The sequence below is a fragment of the Cupressus sempervirens genome, chromosome 10 (genome assembly GCF_028749045.1).
Source record: "Cupressus sempervirens isolate cs-2001-9-10 chromosome 10, ASM2874904v1, whole genome shotgun sequence".
NCBI classification, from domain to species: Eukaryota; Viridiplantae; Streptophyta; class Pinopsida; order Cupressales; family Cupressaceae; genus Cupressus; species Cupressus sempervirens.
Genome location: NC_143127.1, coordinates 451,687,244 through 451,704,297, shown reverse-complemented (window position 1 = coordinate 451,704,297; position 17,054 = coordinate 451,687,244). Strand labels below are relative to the sequence as shown.

Below are 17,054 nucleotides of genomic sequence, written 5' to 3'. Positions count from 1 at the left end.
CTTACCACTATTGTGCACTCTCATAAGACTCAAGACCTATGTATAATTGTAGATGTACTTGACAATTTTCCTTCCATCTTCAACCACCTTGTCCACCAAACTCAATTTCCCCAGATCCTCAAGAAGCAAGTCAAGACAATGTGCAACACAAGGGCTCCAAAATGATGTGAGATGTCTCTCCATCAGAAGTCTACCGGCTGCCACATACGCAGCTGCATTATCAATCACAATCTGGATGACATTAGCCACTCCCACTTCTATTACCACCTTATCCAACATGTTGCACAAATTTTCTGCATTTTTTACTTGATTAGAGGCATCAACCAATTTTAGAAATACCAACTGTCCCCCTGAAGAAACTATTAAGTTGATGAACGTCCTATGCTTGCCATCCGTCCACCCATCAAATATAATAGTGCAGCTTTTATGTTCCCAAACTTTTCTTTACTCCTCCACAAGCTGATGAATGTTTCTTATTTCACCGTCTAATAATGGCCCACTCACCTCATAAGGAGTTGGGGTTTTGAACCCCTTACCAAACAAAGAAATCGAAGTTACCACTTGATCCCAATACGGACTACATAAAGCATCGAAGGGAATATCATTGCGGATCCCAAATCTTGTAATTGCCACCTTTGTTCCATGCAGTGCCTAGCAATCCAAGTTGAGCACCAGAAGTGTTACGTAAAGTCTGCTAAAGACCCATTCACACTTCCCAATCCTTGTATCTGAAGCCCAATAGAAGAAGAACCCTCACCACCTATTTGTGATGCTGTAGAACTAAAACTCCCCATTGGAGTTGCCATGGCTTCAAATGTCCTCTTTTTTGCTGCCTTATTTTGTGCATATTTTTGTAGGGTTGTCAAAGCCTCTCTTGTAGCCTCTTCCGAACATGTATCACATGGTGTTATATCATTGTTTGGAGCCTTTGCAAGATGGTATTTCAATCGGCTTATGCCTGAAGTCATATGCTTATCGCAAAAAATACATTCAACATGTCCTTTGACTTCTCCTAGGATCCTATATTTCCATAGTGCGTCTTTCTCTCTGCCAACAACCATCTTATAAAGAAATAGGTAGACTTGGGGACCTAGCAAAAACAACTAGTTAGAATTAGAATTTAGAACTGCATATAATAAATCAAATATAATAATTTATATATTTATTAAAACACTTTTATAAATCTATTAAAATCTATAATAAATCAAAATCTATTTATATATATTATAAAACAATTAAATGTATTATAAATATTGAATCTATTTAAATATATATTAATTATAAAACTTTTTAAAAATAGCGAGTAGTTACCGAATACTGCTATAACAATTATTAAAAAGAAATAGTATTATAATATGATTAATTTAGTATAATACTAAATTTAAAATACTATAAATTCTTAATATAGTAAATTGCTAAATATTATTATAATTTATTAGAATAAATATTAAATAGTAATACTAAATTACTAATTATTAATAATTATATTATATACAATATATATAATTAAAAATAGTATTATCGAAAATTGAAAAATTAAAATAGTCTATCACTTAAACATTTGAATTTTTTTATTATTTACATAAACAAAAACTACATTTTAGTATTTTACAAAATAAATTAAATTTTAAACAAAAATTATTAACAATATATTAATAAAATTTAAAATAATTACAAAATATTTAACATACCTTGACACTATGAAGTTTGTAATCAACGAAAATAAAAAAAATCTCCAATCGCTCCAAAAAAATCTCCAAATCGTTCCAGACAAATTCGTATTTGAAGTCCAGACTCGAATTTGCTCTAGATAAATATATTTTGCAACAATCAAATGCAGATCGAAGATTGGAGCTCGAAAGCAGACAAGCGATAAAAGTGCAAATCGGAGGCTAGAGGTTGAAGCATTGCCGAGTGAAGAGTGAAGACAAATGAGGGCTGAAGCAAATAAGCGTCAGGTATCATAAAAATCCAAAACGATTGGGACTTGAATTCCCGACAACTAGTCAGCAAAATCTCCCATGACTTTTTGTAAATGAATTAAGCTTCTATCAAACTGTATGTTTCTTTTAATTTTAATCACAATTTATCAAACAATTTGTACTTTTACTTGCAGGTAAGAGAGAGTAGATGTACCTTCTTTAGTGTTGAGTGATATGTTCAATATATAATACCTTCACATTAATGACTTTCTTTGTATGTGAGAGCGCAGTCTGTGATACCGAGGATCTCTATGCATCGATCTACATCCTCGTAACTTGATCTACAATATAATTATCCTTGTGACTTGATCTGCAATATGTTAGTTACTATGTATTGTAAATGCAATATAGATATCATAATGTCAGATTGGATACAAACAATAATAAGCAATATGATGTAAGTTGATCTGCCGCTAAAGGTACTAAGCATTTATTTATTTCGATGTCAATACTTCAAGCATCGATGTACATAAATATTGATTCCAATCGACGCTATCAAAGAAAGGTCACAATCCTTCAATATCAAAAGAAACGGGATTTCAAATTGATTAGGTAGTATTAATTAATTAATCTGATCTTCTACAGGATCAGATTAGTTAGTTAGTACTAACAAATTTGAGACTGTTTATGTTAAACAAAAGAGATATACATTGGATCGATCACAAGAGCATTATATAAGGAATCGAAAGCAAATATACATGTATAGATTTTATCTTAGTTTGATGTGAAGTGCTTGATCAATTTTTAGATGCATTATCAAACTGGGATTATATATGTATGTGAGTGTATGTAAGACACACACACATACATGTATAATCTACAGTCTCTGACCGACGCTATCTCAACAACACTTTCCAACGATTTTTTGGGCATTATTTTTGTTTTACACGCAATTTAATCCCTTTTATGCACAGTGATCTTTTGTGATTTAACGATGCCGGTATTTGGCCCAATATACTCGACTAGCTTAGACGCACGCGAAAAACCACATATTAGGCTGTAATGTCCCCGTCATAAAATAAATGTACTCATTTAATCTTTGTAACGGGCTGATTGATTTATTTTATCTCAAACCCATTTTATTTAGTTTTCGTAGTTTGTGTTGCCGTCGGCTAGCTTTGTACACCCTTGGAAAGTTTTTCCCGATGGGTATTTAAGCGCGGCTTGTAGTCAGTTAGTAGCCATGCTTTCGGATTATATCTCTCTGTACTATGGATTCCTATTGGAGTTCGGCATTGTTCGCCATTTCGGAAGTGAAAGGCCTTCCCTATTTGGCTTCCGCGGTTTCGGTGGGATTCAACCCTCACCCTATTCCGTTGGTGTTCATCTTGGTCTGTACCTGGCAAATTGAAGGCTTAATTGTATCTCACTACCCGTTGGTGAATATCTTGGCTCTACGTCTGCAATCTGTGTTTGATCTGGATTTTTTGTTTGGTATGGTATATTTTTGTTTGGGTTCCCAACACCAATCTTGTGGTTTTCTCATTTCTGCTCTGCCCATACAAATCCTTACAATTCCCCTCCATTCTGTCACTATACGGCTTACTGCTGTGGGGATTCCAGCTTCCATACGGATTTCTATTATCACCATACGGCTGCTCTCCTTATTGTATGGCTCCGATTCACATCTTTGTGGTATGACTGATCACTGTACAGACTCTAGACCACCATACGGCATTCAAGTGCAACCGTACGGCAATCTCCTCCCACCGTACAATTGTTTATATTCCACGTACGGCATGCCAATTATATTCTAACATCGTACATTGAAGCTCATCACCGTACAGTCATAACTTCATTTGCATTCTGTACAGTCTCTCCTCTAGCAGTCGTACGGCCTCTTGTGGCCATCGTACAAACTCTTGCGTGGACATTCCTGGTGTCTTAGTTTGTTCAGATTCACACACTGACTGAGGGTTTCACAAGCCATTGCTTAATACTGCTAATAACAGGAGGACGCGAACATTCAAATTAGCATCCCAACCTCTGCAATCGGGGATTGGATCATTACATAGGCGATAAATTGTCATTTTTTAAAACTATGATAGATGAGATCAATCAATTTATCTCAAAGAGGGAACAGATATTGTACCATCTTAAAATGGAAGCACCTCATTTTGAGACCTCTTAACCTCCTTAGAGTGGTTTTGATCTCTCTTTTTCCTCCCCAATCTGGATCACATTTCTAGATCATCTCTCACTTTTCGATGTACCCTTTAGGTATTGCATTATCACCTTTTTCACCAAAACCTTCAGCGGCTCTTTTATTTCCTGATTTCTTCCACACCTCCTCTGAGGCATTTGGGACCTTTTCTGTACCCTCCCTTGGGAATAGGTTAACTCGGAGGAAAAGGTCGATGAGGAGTTGGTCATAGGGCCATAAGTGCCTCGGGGTTTCCAAATAATTTATTTTTCTCCTAGGTCGGCCTGCTTTGTTTTCAACCCCAAAAACTAGTATTTTAAGGAGGCTTGAGCTGTTCATTTTCACATCCATACATACACAAGGCATCCAACATCTACGAGCAAGCATACATGCATTCATGAGAGCTTCTTCAAGCATTCATCAAGTTCAAGCGTTGCCCCCTCACATCAAGCTTCTTCCTTTGAGATAATAGTGGAGTTTGGCTTCGAGTGAGGAGATCTATCATTCCAAATTCTTCATTTCCTTCCATCCTTCATCACAACATGTCACATACATTCCTATACATGAGGTTTTGACTTCTTTGGTTTCTTTAAGTCAAGGCTATTACATTTGTATACTTGATCACATATCAAATTCAATAGCATATACAAAAGTAATTGTATCTTTCATTTGATATATTTGATCCTACTACAAGTTAGCAGTTCCTTTATAATTACATTTACATTTTAATTTCAAGGTTGATTCCTCAATACAGGGCCTGACCAAGGCAAGACCACATCCAAACCAAAAAACAAAAAATGATTTTTTGTGTGTGCAAGAGCAAGTTAGAGAAATTGTGGTTATAGATTTGGAAATAACTCCTTGAGACCTTTTGGAAAAAGTTAGGTCGACTTGGTTACAAGGTCCCGAGAACATGGTGACTTTGTGGAACGACATCTGGACACTTTTCCTCCAAGTCACCCTATTTTCGGAGCCTCAACAGGAAAAAACCATTTCTGAGTTTTATTGGGTTTTTTGTTTTATTCGAGGATGCACAAATCGAATTTCAAAATCAGGCCCAAATCTGCACTTTTTGGGTCAAGAGAAGACACTTTCCTATACACATTTCAAGCTAAGTACTCTATCATTCATTTCAACTTTCAATTTAAACATATTTTCATATCTTAATTGGGCTGACTACATACATTTAGCATCTAGGTTTGTTGGTTCCCAAAACCGCAGATTGGAATCCTATGAGCCTTGCCTGCTCGATGCTGAGATATCCAACTAGTTAAGGCCAACTTGACGGGATTGATTGATGCAATAATAATCCCTTGTGCTTCTAGCTCTACAAGGCCAAGGCAAGTGTACCTAATCCTAGACAAAAAACTTAAAACCAAGATGCTTAAACCAGATCGGTTAGAACACGAATACAATGAAATTTTTCCAAATGGCAAGAATTATAGGAAAACTCCAAATTTGCAAATTACGAATAACAAATGAATGATTGTATAAATGTGATAATGCTTTAAATAAAGAATAATTATAGATTAATGCAACAAATGAATATATTAATTCCTCAATAGAAAGAAATGAAATAGTTGCCAGCATATGGATTACGAATCATGAAAAATATAAAGACCAGTGCCGAAGGGCGATAGAGTCAATAATATAAGTTTAAAACATACAACTTTATAAAATTATACGCACATTAATTATAAACAATTTAGTAATCAAGATGCAACAGATCAAATAAATAGACGCAATTTTAAAACAGTCTGGAATGTATTTTAACTCTTGTGGTTCGGAGACAAACCAAACATAGATTTGGAAACAATTAAATATTTCTCAATATCTATGATGTTAGATTTTAAAATGCTATAATTGATCCTATCCACTTATCTATCATATAAATTATTTATAAAATTAAAATAATAATTATAAATAATGAAACTATATAATATCTTAACTCTAAAGCTTCAAGCAAATAAAATAAATATTCCTTACTGATCATGCCAGAAATAAAATTGCACTATCGACACTCCTTACGGATGATCCATTCAATGCAGTTTGACTCCAGAATCGCATAAATATATTTACTCAACAATCCGAATTCACAAGCTTAGTTCAAAAAAATTATTTCTCTACTAATGAAAGAATTAAATATATCATAGAGCATATATATAACTTGGGTATGAAAAAATTTGATATGAATATAAATTGTCTCTTTTATTTGATTTTCACATCTATATTTATAAAAGTTGAAGGATAACGATTTCTTTTTCAAGCACCGCACCTCTTCATATCAAATAACTGATATAAACTATTTATGATTTTGTTAAAACAAGCGACACCTAAATGATTTAATGCCTCTTTATACTTCAATGCTGATTCAGATTAAACCTTAAATAGTCTATTCAAATGTATAAATATATGAATATCCTCGAGTCTCTTCATTCCAAGTTCACACAGGCTACTCCTCTTCTCGCCTGTGCCCTTTCTACTTCCACAATAATGCTCAACTGCTAACATAGATGTTTAATGCATGTATGCTTTAATGTTTTGATTTTCCAGTTATATGGAAACTTGAAGAAAACATAACCGGCAATCTCCTCCCATTATAAGGATTGCCATTGTAGCTTCTCTTCTAATAAGCACAATTCAATTTCCAGGAGACATGATGGAGACTCGTCCATTTAAATGCTTGACTCCATCATTCTTTTGTGTGTATCCTTGCAATAGAACCAAAGCAATATTAGATATGGATTAAAAAATTAAAACTACAATTGAATCGAATGAAACAAATTTCTTGTGATTCTGGATTGAAAGGTGCGTGAGTTTGTGTGATTTCTAGTTCACACTCTCAGTCGTTAATTTATTGACCTCCACGCATCTACACCATGTAACTAGTGATGGCGTAAATGCTCTAAATCATTCCTATGTGTTGGTTATGAGTCCTATGAATATTTGATTGCTCCTTCGACCATAGCTTCACCGACACACTTCCTGTTTAATCTCACATCCGTCAAATTCATCCACATTAAACACTCGCTGAGATTCTTAAAATGAACTTGGGCTCAATTATGATAAACTCAATCTTCTGAACTTTGACTTGAATGTTGTCAGGTTCCTTACGCAGTGGTCTGAGATCGAATGAATGCTAAAACCATGTAAGCGCCTCATATTGCCCTTCAGATTATTGGATTCTGAAAAGACTTTATCTTGCGTGGCCATTCACAAATTGTTTCCATGCGTTGACTTGATGCAATCTTCCTAGTTGTGACAAGAGCCTTTGCCTTTATGTAATTTCTTTGACTCAGTATGCGTCATCTTTATAAATCAGTCTGTGCTTGTACAATAATAGTTGCTTATGAATTAAAACTTCATGTCTGATTTCCTTTCTATATGAAGACTCTTGATGGTACTTTAGCACCGTTGTCTCATAAGCCGACTCAAGTCCTGTTAGCGGACAGATAAGCAAATGCTTTGACTGGGGCCAACTCGTATTCCATATTATTGAACCCTCCTTCCAATCATTTTGATAGCATTTGCGTTGTACATCTCAACATAGGGATCCTAACTGTTGCAAGATATATGCTTATGGCAATCACAGAAGACCAGGCATCAACGACAAAAGTCCCAACTCTCTTTTATCACTCTATTTATTTATATCAACTCTGAGAAGATCTCCTTAAAGAACTCGATCATAGGAATTTGTCTTTGCTTTTAACACTGTACCATAGTTGTTGTATGAGACTTAACTACTACCATTTTCATTTTCAAGGCAAAATTACTCTAAATAGTTTCATTGAATCAAATAGAGTAATTCATGTTTGACATCTGAAGATTATTGAGTATAAACTTCCTTGGTGCTACCCTTGTTGGAAATGCTTGCATAGTTCTGTCAAAATCCTTACTCACTATTAATTTTGCATAAATTTGTTTATGAATGGCTATCACCATGACAGTGACCACAAATAGCGCATAAGGTCTTCATGTATATTTGTTCAAGGATATTATAGTGAATATGGATCAAACTGGAAAAACATGTCAAATCTTTTAATTTCAAATCCTTTAGGTTCTTCTATCCACATCATTACTTAGCTCACATGGAGGCACAAAAATTTGGAAATTTGGGCTCTATCAAGGTCTACATTACATTTTTCACTTAGTCAATTAGTTCAATGTTGCATTCACATTTACACATCATCACACACGGGAAAGCGTATTCCCTTGCTTTCACCCTTAATACAATTCAAATTTAGCAGTGGCATCCCTCTATCTCTTTGGGTCTTGCTAATCTAATTTGAATGATAAAGAGGGTTAAGCTTGGAAATCCTTCTCCCCTTACATTACATTTCAATGTTAACAGGAAAAGTGGTAGCCTAGGTCCTATTTTCCCTCTTCCATTTTTCATTAAACAAATACTATGCAGGATTATATTCCAACAGTTCATGTGTTCCAGTTCCCAATGCTTGTATACATTGTAGCTGTAGGAGAAACAATCACTGATTAGATTATATAAACTTATGCTATTTCACTATAAATAAACCATTCTCCAAACGATTGTTGGTACATATTTAGTCCTCTTTGAAGAAACACCAATCAAGCTGCAGGAGCATGTTCATCTACCAACGCATGTAAATATTGTCAGATATACGCAAGATTCAAAATTATTAGCACAAACATTGCAGTTTCTATTTCTCAAGCAGATGATCACTTTCCAAATGATGCAGCAGCCATTGATGATCAAGATGATTTAGTAAACAATGTTCCTTTATGGACAAAATTCTGAGCTTGTTCAAATACCATGACTGCTCCACTTTGTAAGGTACCTTGCTTTCATGCACTCATTTCATATTTAATGGAGGGTAAATTTTGTGAATATTTGAAGTACTGCTGTTACGTACTCATCTCTTATATAGTGGAGAACAAGGGTTTCTTATCATATTTCCTTAAGGTGGTTCAAGCAGTCATTTCTGGCCATAAATTTTTTGCTGAATTTCTGAATGCTACATCAGCTAAAGGCATGTAACGCTTTCACATTGGAAATGGTTCATTTATGAGAAGCTGACATGAAGCACATTCATTATTCACTCCATCCTTTTCCACGGTGATATGTTGTATCCTTGATAAGTCAATTGGATCATATTTCCAACGTACTTGTTTGTTCTCCCATTCAAATAGTTAATTAATACAAGATGTTAGAGAGCGTTATAGCTAATGTGTGTGCAATTATAACTAAACAACATATGGCATGTATAATTTAAGTTAGTTTGGCATGGTTGGAGTTATCTTGTGTTTATAGATAATTGGATTTTAAATTGACTCAACACAAAAGGGCTTGCCCTGCTCTAGATGAGGCAGCATATATGAAGACACTGTCAAAGTAATCATGGAGTCGTCATCTATTCTCTTCTATTGCATATGCTCTTTAACTAGATCTCTTTAATCATCCCTCTAGACTTCACATTAATTACCTGCTATGATGCCATGCCCATAGAACAAGCATTGCCCTAGATCCCAATTATTTAACAATTAATCAACAGAGGCTTGTGCATCATCAGAGATGACCTTTTAGGATAGAAAAAAACAATACGGGTATTCTAGATCATATTAAAGATTAACATTTCATCAACAAATCAGCAACTTAAATGTAAATTTCTAACCTATTGACCAATCCTACCATTAGTACTCTACGTGATCTGAGAAAATTGTCAGAACAGAACCAAGCAACCAGACATGCCTTTATGCTTTGTTGGACCGATAGAAAAATTGGAAAACAATATTCTAAATTCTAAATTTATACAGTTAAACAGGGAACGTATAAGGAAAAGAGAATGGATTCAAAAGCTAGAGCCAGAAAGCAAGGAATGGGATAAGTTGGACCAAAAAATTAGTCTTTGGCATACAATATTGTCAACGAGAATATTAGCATTGCTAATTTTTGTGTCTAGACAATTCATGAAAGGCAATGTTTACAACCCTGACTGATCATCATGATCAAAATGAAGTGTGATTCACAGAATCTGTGATTAAAAGTTACAAAAGCTCACACTGATCATGCTGAAAAATCGTAAACAATCTTGAAGCCCCAAAATACAGAACAAACTGTCCATGCTTCACATGTCCCCCTGCTGATATTAATTAGATTTAATGCCACTGTGACAGTCCTATATATTGAATAATCATGAAAGGAAATATAAAACAAACAACTGCAAAACTACCATAGAAACACTACCCATCTAGCTCGGCAGTATAACATTGAAAAGGTAAATAAAAGATACCATGCTTATCTAGAATCCCTTATTATGTGTTTTTTAATATCAATAAAAATCAAAGCTGACCTCAATATTAAAAAAAACATCTGGAATATAAGTGTAAACTAATAGAATCTCCTACTTGGTCCTCAACTGGAATAGCTCTCGAAAGAAGAACGGGTAAGGATCTTGGACAATTTAAATCTACAATTAAGTCCACAACTAGGCATGCTATTCGTGATGTTAATCCTTTCATTGGATTAAAATAAGAAGCACCTCATGATACAGTAAGCTTGTATTGATGTCTGCCAGCTACATGGATCTCAGGCTCTAGATGTTTTGTTCAAATCGAATTTCAGAGATTCACAATCTTTGATAATCATCACTAACCAGCAACAGAATCTAACAATGGTTGTGAAAAGAAATAGAAGTGAATTGAGAAGACACAAAAATAAAGTGAATGCGAAAAGCTGGCTGACATAATTTTGATCTAAACAGGAATATTTGCTGTATGCATGAAGATTGAAATAAAAACATTTAAATTAATGCAAAGGAGAGGTAACCAGATTTCTGGATATAGATGTATGAGTTTGGTTATTACAGTCATTTAGAATTCATCTCGCTTTTAAGCTTTAAACATTACAAATTCAAAACCTGATATAATTTCAATTTATTGAAATCTTCTAACTTTTATCACATTGAATGATGTATACTCTATGAGGTCAGTTCACTGTTACTGAAACCCGCACACTATAATTCAATGATATATAGGAACACAGACAGACAAATGTGTTTCATAATGTATTCATATTTGTATCCAGGGTTGCTTGTAGATATCTAATTCAATTTCTTGAAGTTTTGATAAGGATTAGCATCAAAACCATAATCCTATTTTTCAGATCCTGTTGTTCCACTCTGTAACAACAGAGTTGATATGAGACAGCTATATAACTTGTATAAGTTTGTCAACACCCGTGCTACTGCCTATCTTGGAGATGTGCTTCATTTTGTCAGTATATTACAGATGTCCAAAACATAAAACTTCCGATTTTCATCTTCATACCTAAATGCATTGATATATTGGATTCTGAACTGTACCTGGTGTTAAAACACGAACGATGGCCCCAGAACTTTCTTGAATTGCTTTTATTGTTGCTCCCTGCCTTCCAATTAAACTGCCAGCCTGTGTCGCGGCTACAAGCAACCGAGTTGAGATCATCCCATTGATAGCCTGTTGACCTTGACTAAATTCACCCATGGTACCTCCTTCAATGATCCGCTGATGAACCTTGAGTATCCCTTCCATAGCTGGAGAAATTGCTGATTCAGGTTCTTCTTTTGCAGAAACCATAACCTATGACAGCAAAGAGATGGAACATTATCAAAGAACAACAAAGCAAATGATTTCTTCAATCTTGAACTCAGAGAAAAATCAAGCAACATACAAACTTTATTTTTTTAAACAAATCACACAAAGTTGTAAAGATTCCTTTCACTTGATAAAGACAAGAAAATACAATCTCTCCTAGGCCTTACTCTTTGCATTGTCATGGGGTGCCCTAGCAATTTTCCTATAAGCACAATGTAGTAGGGTACCCTACTAGAGGCTCTACCTTAATTATAATCGCAATAGTGTGCCCTTTGCGGTTTTCCTTCAACTACCTCTGCAATAGGGTGCCCTTAATGGTTCTCATGCATTTACAATGTAGTAGGGTGCCCTAATAGCGGTTCTCCCTTAATCACAAAGCAATAGGGTGCCCTTATTGCAGTTTTCCCTAACATCCTACTACAATAGGGTGCCCTTGTCACAATTATCCCTAACATGCTACTGGAATATGATGCCCTGGCGATTCTCCCTTAATTGCAGCCTTGGGAAGGTACTAACAATAGGTTGACCTAACAGTTCAACCTAAATAATAGCATAGTAGAATTCCCTTCTAATGGTTTCCTTACGACTACTACACTAGGGTGCCCTCACAATCCTCCCTTTTGCCACTCTTTCTCTTCATCTATACTATATCTTTAAATGTCTATTTATAATCATAAAAATTTACGTCAATATATTATTTAACATTTGTTATATTATTGATCAAAGATAAACCTTTGGATTTGAGTATGACTGTGGTTGAATTTCCTCGAAGCTCCAATAGCCTTCAATTCCCTCATTCATTGATTAGATATTGTTAAGAATCCCTTAATCACACTTTTCTTTCTTCTGTAGAGCTCCTTCTCGTTTGTTTCAAGTGTTTCTTCTATTTTATGGATTTGACTCTTCTTGTCACACTTATTATGTCCTAGTTCGGAAGGAACTTTGCATCCAAAACATATACCTTTCTTCAATACATCCTCTTTTTGTTTTAGGGTTTTGTGTTTCGGCATTGGTGTCCCCTGCTCTATTGTCCTTTGCAGAAATAGCATTATTTTTCTCTATAATCTTATCTCGAATCTTCATGCTTGTGTTTGTTTACCGTATGGATTAATTAAGTAACGCACCCAGACAAAGAATACGAACATGAACAGCAACCAGCAGAACTATTATTATTATTCGCATATACCAACAGTACATTATGCTCTTCTGATAAGATATGATATCATGTGATGATTACAATGCTTCTCGAAGGGGTTATAAATACTTTTCGAAGAACTTTCCCGAAGGTATCCATCGGCCAGATACATTATGTCCGCTACAAACTATTTACCCGTCGGCTACATAACAAGAACTTTTTCGAAGGGACCCGTCGGTTGATACACAATTTCCTTTCCAAAGGGACCCGTCGGCTGATACACAATTTCCTTTCCGAAGGGACCCATCGGCTAATACACAATTTCCTTTCCGAAGGGACCCATCGGCTGATACACAATTTCCTTTTCGAAGGGACCCATCAGCCGATACACAATTTCTACTGACGACATCATCCCCCCCAAAAAGAAAAGTCGTCTCCTGACGACTATTACAAAATCTCTGAGACAAATCAACAACCAAAATACATTGACTGACTAACTGGTCTTCAACACTGTCACCTTAGCCAATCTGACATCTGACCCTGATAGCCACCTGTGCTACTTTCTGCCTTCCAATTCCGAGTACACTGAACCAAGTGTCGCTGCACTGCCTCCAACTGGATGATCAGCTCCTCTCGAGCTCTCTACGCATCCACCAAGACAGCCTCACGGCCAACACCTACTCTCAGTGCCTCTGGTACACAGACACTCCATGCCTGCAGTAGCTCCAAGTCTTCTCCACTGGTCAAACTCCCACCACTGATATCTGCAACGACTAGGGGTCCAGGGGGCAACGCCCCCGGCGGGGTCGAGGGGCAGTGCCCCCACGGGGTTCTGGGGCAGCACCCCTCGCCGCCAAGACCAAATTAGCACTTCGCAACCCACACAGAAATGCACAGAACACACCATTACTGTCATTTTCTGCCGATTTTGCACTTTTTCTGGCAATCGTTGGTTCTTCTTCTACCCTGTGGTATCATCTGATACTCATTCTGAGCATTCTTGATTTGTCGACGTTTTTTTTTTTTAGAAAACCTCCTGTCACCCTTCAGTGCTACCAAATAGCAAAAAACCCCACTTTAGAATTTGTAATCTTGCAATCCGTACACATGATATGCTTGAAAAATCCGTACAATCACATCGCATTCCAAATTGTAATTTCCGTACGCTATCTTTACTTCCAAATTCCGTACGCTAACCTTCTCTATTAAAATCCGTACGGTGGTCTGGATGTTATAATATGCAATTCTTTAAAAAAAGTACAATGCAACAAAACCGTACACCAACCCTTCATTATGAGAACCGTACATTGTCTTCAAACTCGTACTTCACATTTGAAAACCATACTACACATTAATTTATCTGAAAAATCGTACACCATTCTTCAGATGTTAAAACCGTACGGTATTCCTTCTTTATTGTGAAATCCGTACGGTGGTGCTCCTTCCTGCATATACTGAATACCGTACAATGCCCTTTACTGTGAAATCCGTACGGTATCAAAAAAAAAGTGCTCTGGCAATGAATTCCGTACGGTATCAATGAAATCCGTACTTTAACAATGGAAACCGTACAGTAGCAATAAAATCCGCACTTTAACAATGAAAACCCGTACGGTATATTGAAATCCGTACCTTAACAATGGAAAACCATACGGTACTAATGAAATATGTACCTTGACAATGAAAAACCGTACAGTACTATGAAATTTGTACCTTGACAATGAAAAAACCGTACGGTACTCATGAAATCCGTACCTTAACACTGGAAAACCGTACGGTGCTAATGAAATCTGTACCTTAACAATGAAAAACCGTACGATGCTTTTTTTCCACCTTTTTTTTTAAAATAAAAATAAAAATAAAAAAAGTCAGTTTTCCCTTCGACCGTCGTCACCATCGGTTTGCAGTGACGGAAGGGTCTCCCGAAGGCCATTTCTTGATGCAGAAGTCTTCCGCTCATGATATATCTTCAACTTCGACCCATTCACCGCCTGAGGCACTTCATGTCCATCCAAAGTCCATAATTTGATTGCTCCATTGTCCCCTACTTCCCGAATCTGATACAGCCCAACCCACTTAACCTTGAACTTACCCGGTTTGATCTCATTCCGGCCGTCGTACTTTAATACCCACTGTTCAAGTTGAAACCTGCTACGCCTGTTCTGTGTCATCTCCATATCGCCCAGTTTGTTTCCGAAGCTCCATACCATGGACTCCATCAACTGCCCCTTCTGTCCGTCAATAACACTTTCACTCTGTACTGCTACAACTTTTATTGAGCCCTTCCTCTTTATTGCCTGTGCAGACGGTATCGTGTGTCTTCCTTGCTGCCAGTACCTTTCTGCTATATTTGTGGTTCGACGTAATACTTTCTTCCAGCGCAGTCGTACAGTAGAAGCTTTCCTTCTTTTGGGTTCATACTGTATGTTCTGTTCTTCAGCTTCAGTCATACCCGCGTTTCCTTCTTCGGCTTTTCTATGTTGCTTCGAACATTCATTTCCTCCTCCGGCTTCTCCATGTTCCTTCAGACATTCATTTCCCCCGTCGGCTTCTCTGTGTTCCTTCGGACATTCATTTCCTTCTTTCTTACCTTCGTCGATCCTTAGCATATTACAACTTGGAAAAAGCTCGTAATCCTCTATCTGCCAGTGGTAAAGACCATTTACTGAATCCAGATCATCATCTCCTTCCAATCGTAGGACTCCCTCCTGATCGGGTTCCATACTCTGTCTCTTCTCATCGTCTTCTCCTTCAGAATCCGACGATAGAGCTTCTTCTCCAACCATCTCAGTGTGTAGATCAATGACATACTTCCAGCCTTTGCTTTCAAGTGATAAAGTATTTTTTTTCCAATCGTGCTTCGCCTTGGCTTGTATCAGCCACCCTCGGCCCAGAATGGCATCATATCCTCTCCGCTTCAGTGGGATCACGACGAAATCCAACAAGAATGGTTGTGTTCCAATCATCACTTGTTGTGCTGTCAGGACTCCCAATGGCTTGATTCCATGGTGATCGGCCATTAGCAGCTGGAATGTAGGCAGCCATAATGTCAGCTGTCCCAACTTTTTCCAAGTGTCTTCAGGCAACACGTTGACACCGGACCCTCCGTCCACAATTGTTTCCGTCAATACAGTCCCGAGAATTCCCATTTCAACGACTGCCGGATAGCGTCCGGATGAAAGAGCTAACAGCATCGGATCTTCTGCACTTGCGCCAATTTCCTTCTCCTTTTTGTCCGCTGCACTTGCTCCACTTTCCTGCTTCCTTCCATGTTCTCCTGGTAGTTGAGCAGCGGGAACGATGTTTGTGAGTGCCAATCGGAGCTGAGGCATAGTGAGCAACAGATCACTTATCCTGACGGGTATCTCGGCTTGCAATATTTGTCGTACAATGTTCTGTTCTGCGCAGTTCCGTACGGAGGTACTCGGCATGTCCTTCAGGTCTTCCGTTTCTGCCTGTGTTGATTTCTGGATCTCTGCCCGTGCTTCCTCCAGTCTCTTCTTTTCTTCCGCTGGGTCAGGGTATAGCTTCGCCTACTTCCGAGTGATTGCCAGAACTTCTTCTTCGTCTGTCCCTACAATAATCAAGTTTACTCCGGACCTCGGGCACTTAGTATCATCATGATCTCCAAGTCCACACCAACGGCATAGCAGCTTCGGTGTGTTCGTCGTTGTGCACTCCCGGGCAAAGTGACCCCACAGATTGATGCGCGGCATTGAACAATTGGCCGACCATTCGCATCGTACTGAATTCGACCCCTTCCTCCATTGTTGTTGTTGCCACCATTGTTGTTATTGCTGTTGTTGTTTGGACCGCGCCGGTTGTTTCTATATCCGCCTGATGTGGCACCTTTCGTACCGGTGTTCCTGTTTCCTCCTGACGGGGATGCCTCCTGTGACAGGAACACTTGCTACGGTGTCCTTGTTTTTAAATTGAAAGGGCATTCCTTTACCGAGTGTCCGAGGATCTGGCAGATTTCACAAAATTGATCTTTCGGACAGGATCCTTTCGTATGGCCTTCTTTTTTACACTCCGTGCACCATAGATCATTACCCTTAGTCTCCTTGTTCATGTTTTTGAATTCCTTCATCATCCACATCATGTCCTTCTGGAGAGCACGGACTTCCTTGCTGCTTCCCTCGTCATCGTCGCTGCTATCTTCTCCTGAAGGCTCATCGTCATCTGA

General features: G+C 37.5%; 1 protein-coding gene across 1 annotated transcript in view; it reads right to left on the bottom strand.

Moving 5' to 3' along the window:
* The window catches only part of LOC149534638 (flowering locus K homology domain-like), a 153,948-nt gene that overhangs the window by 62,705 nt on the left and 74,189 nt on the right, over positions 1-17,054 (bottom strand). Inside the window, exon 3 of the mRNA XM_089807738.1 lies at positions 11,463-11,718. Within this exon, the coding sequence (XP_089663864.1) occupies positions 11,463-11,718 (256 nt within the window). The remainder of the gene's footprint in view (positions 1-11,462; positions 11,719-17,054) is intronic.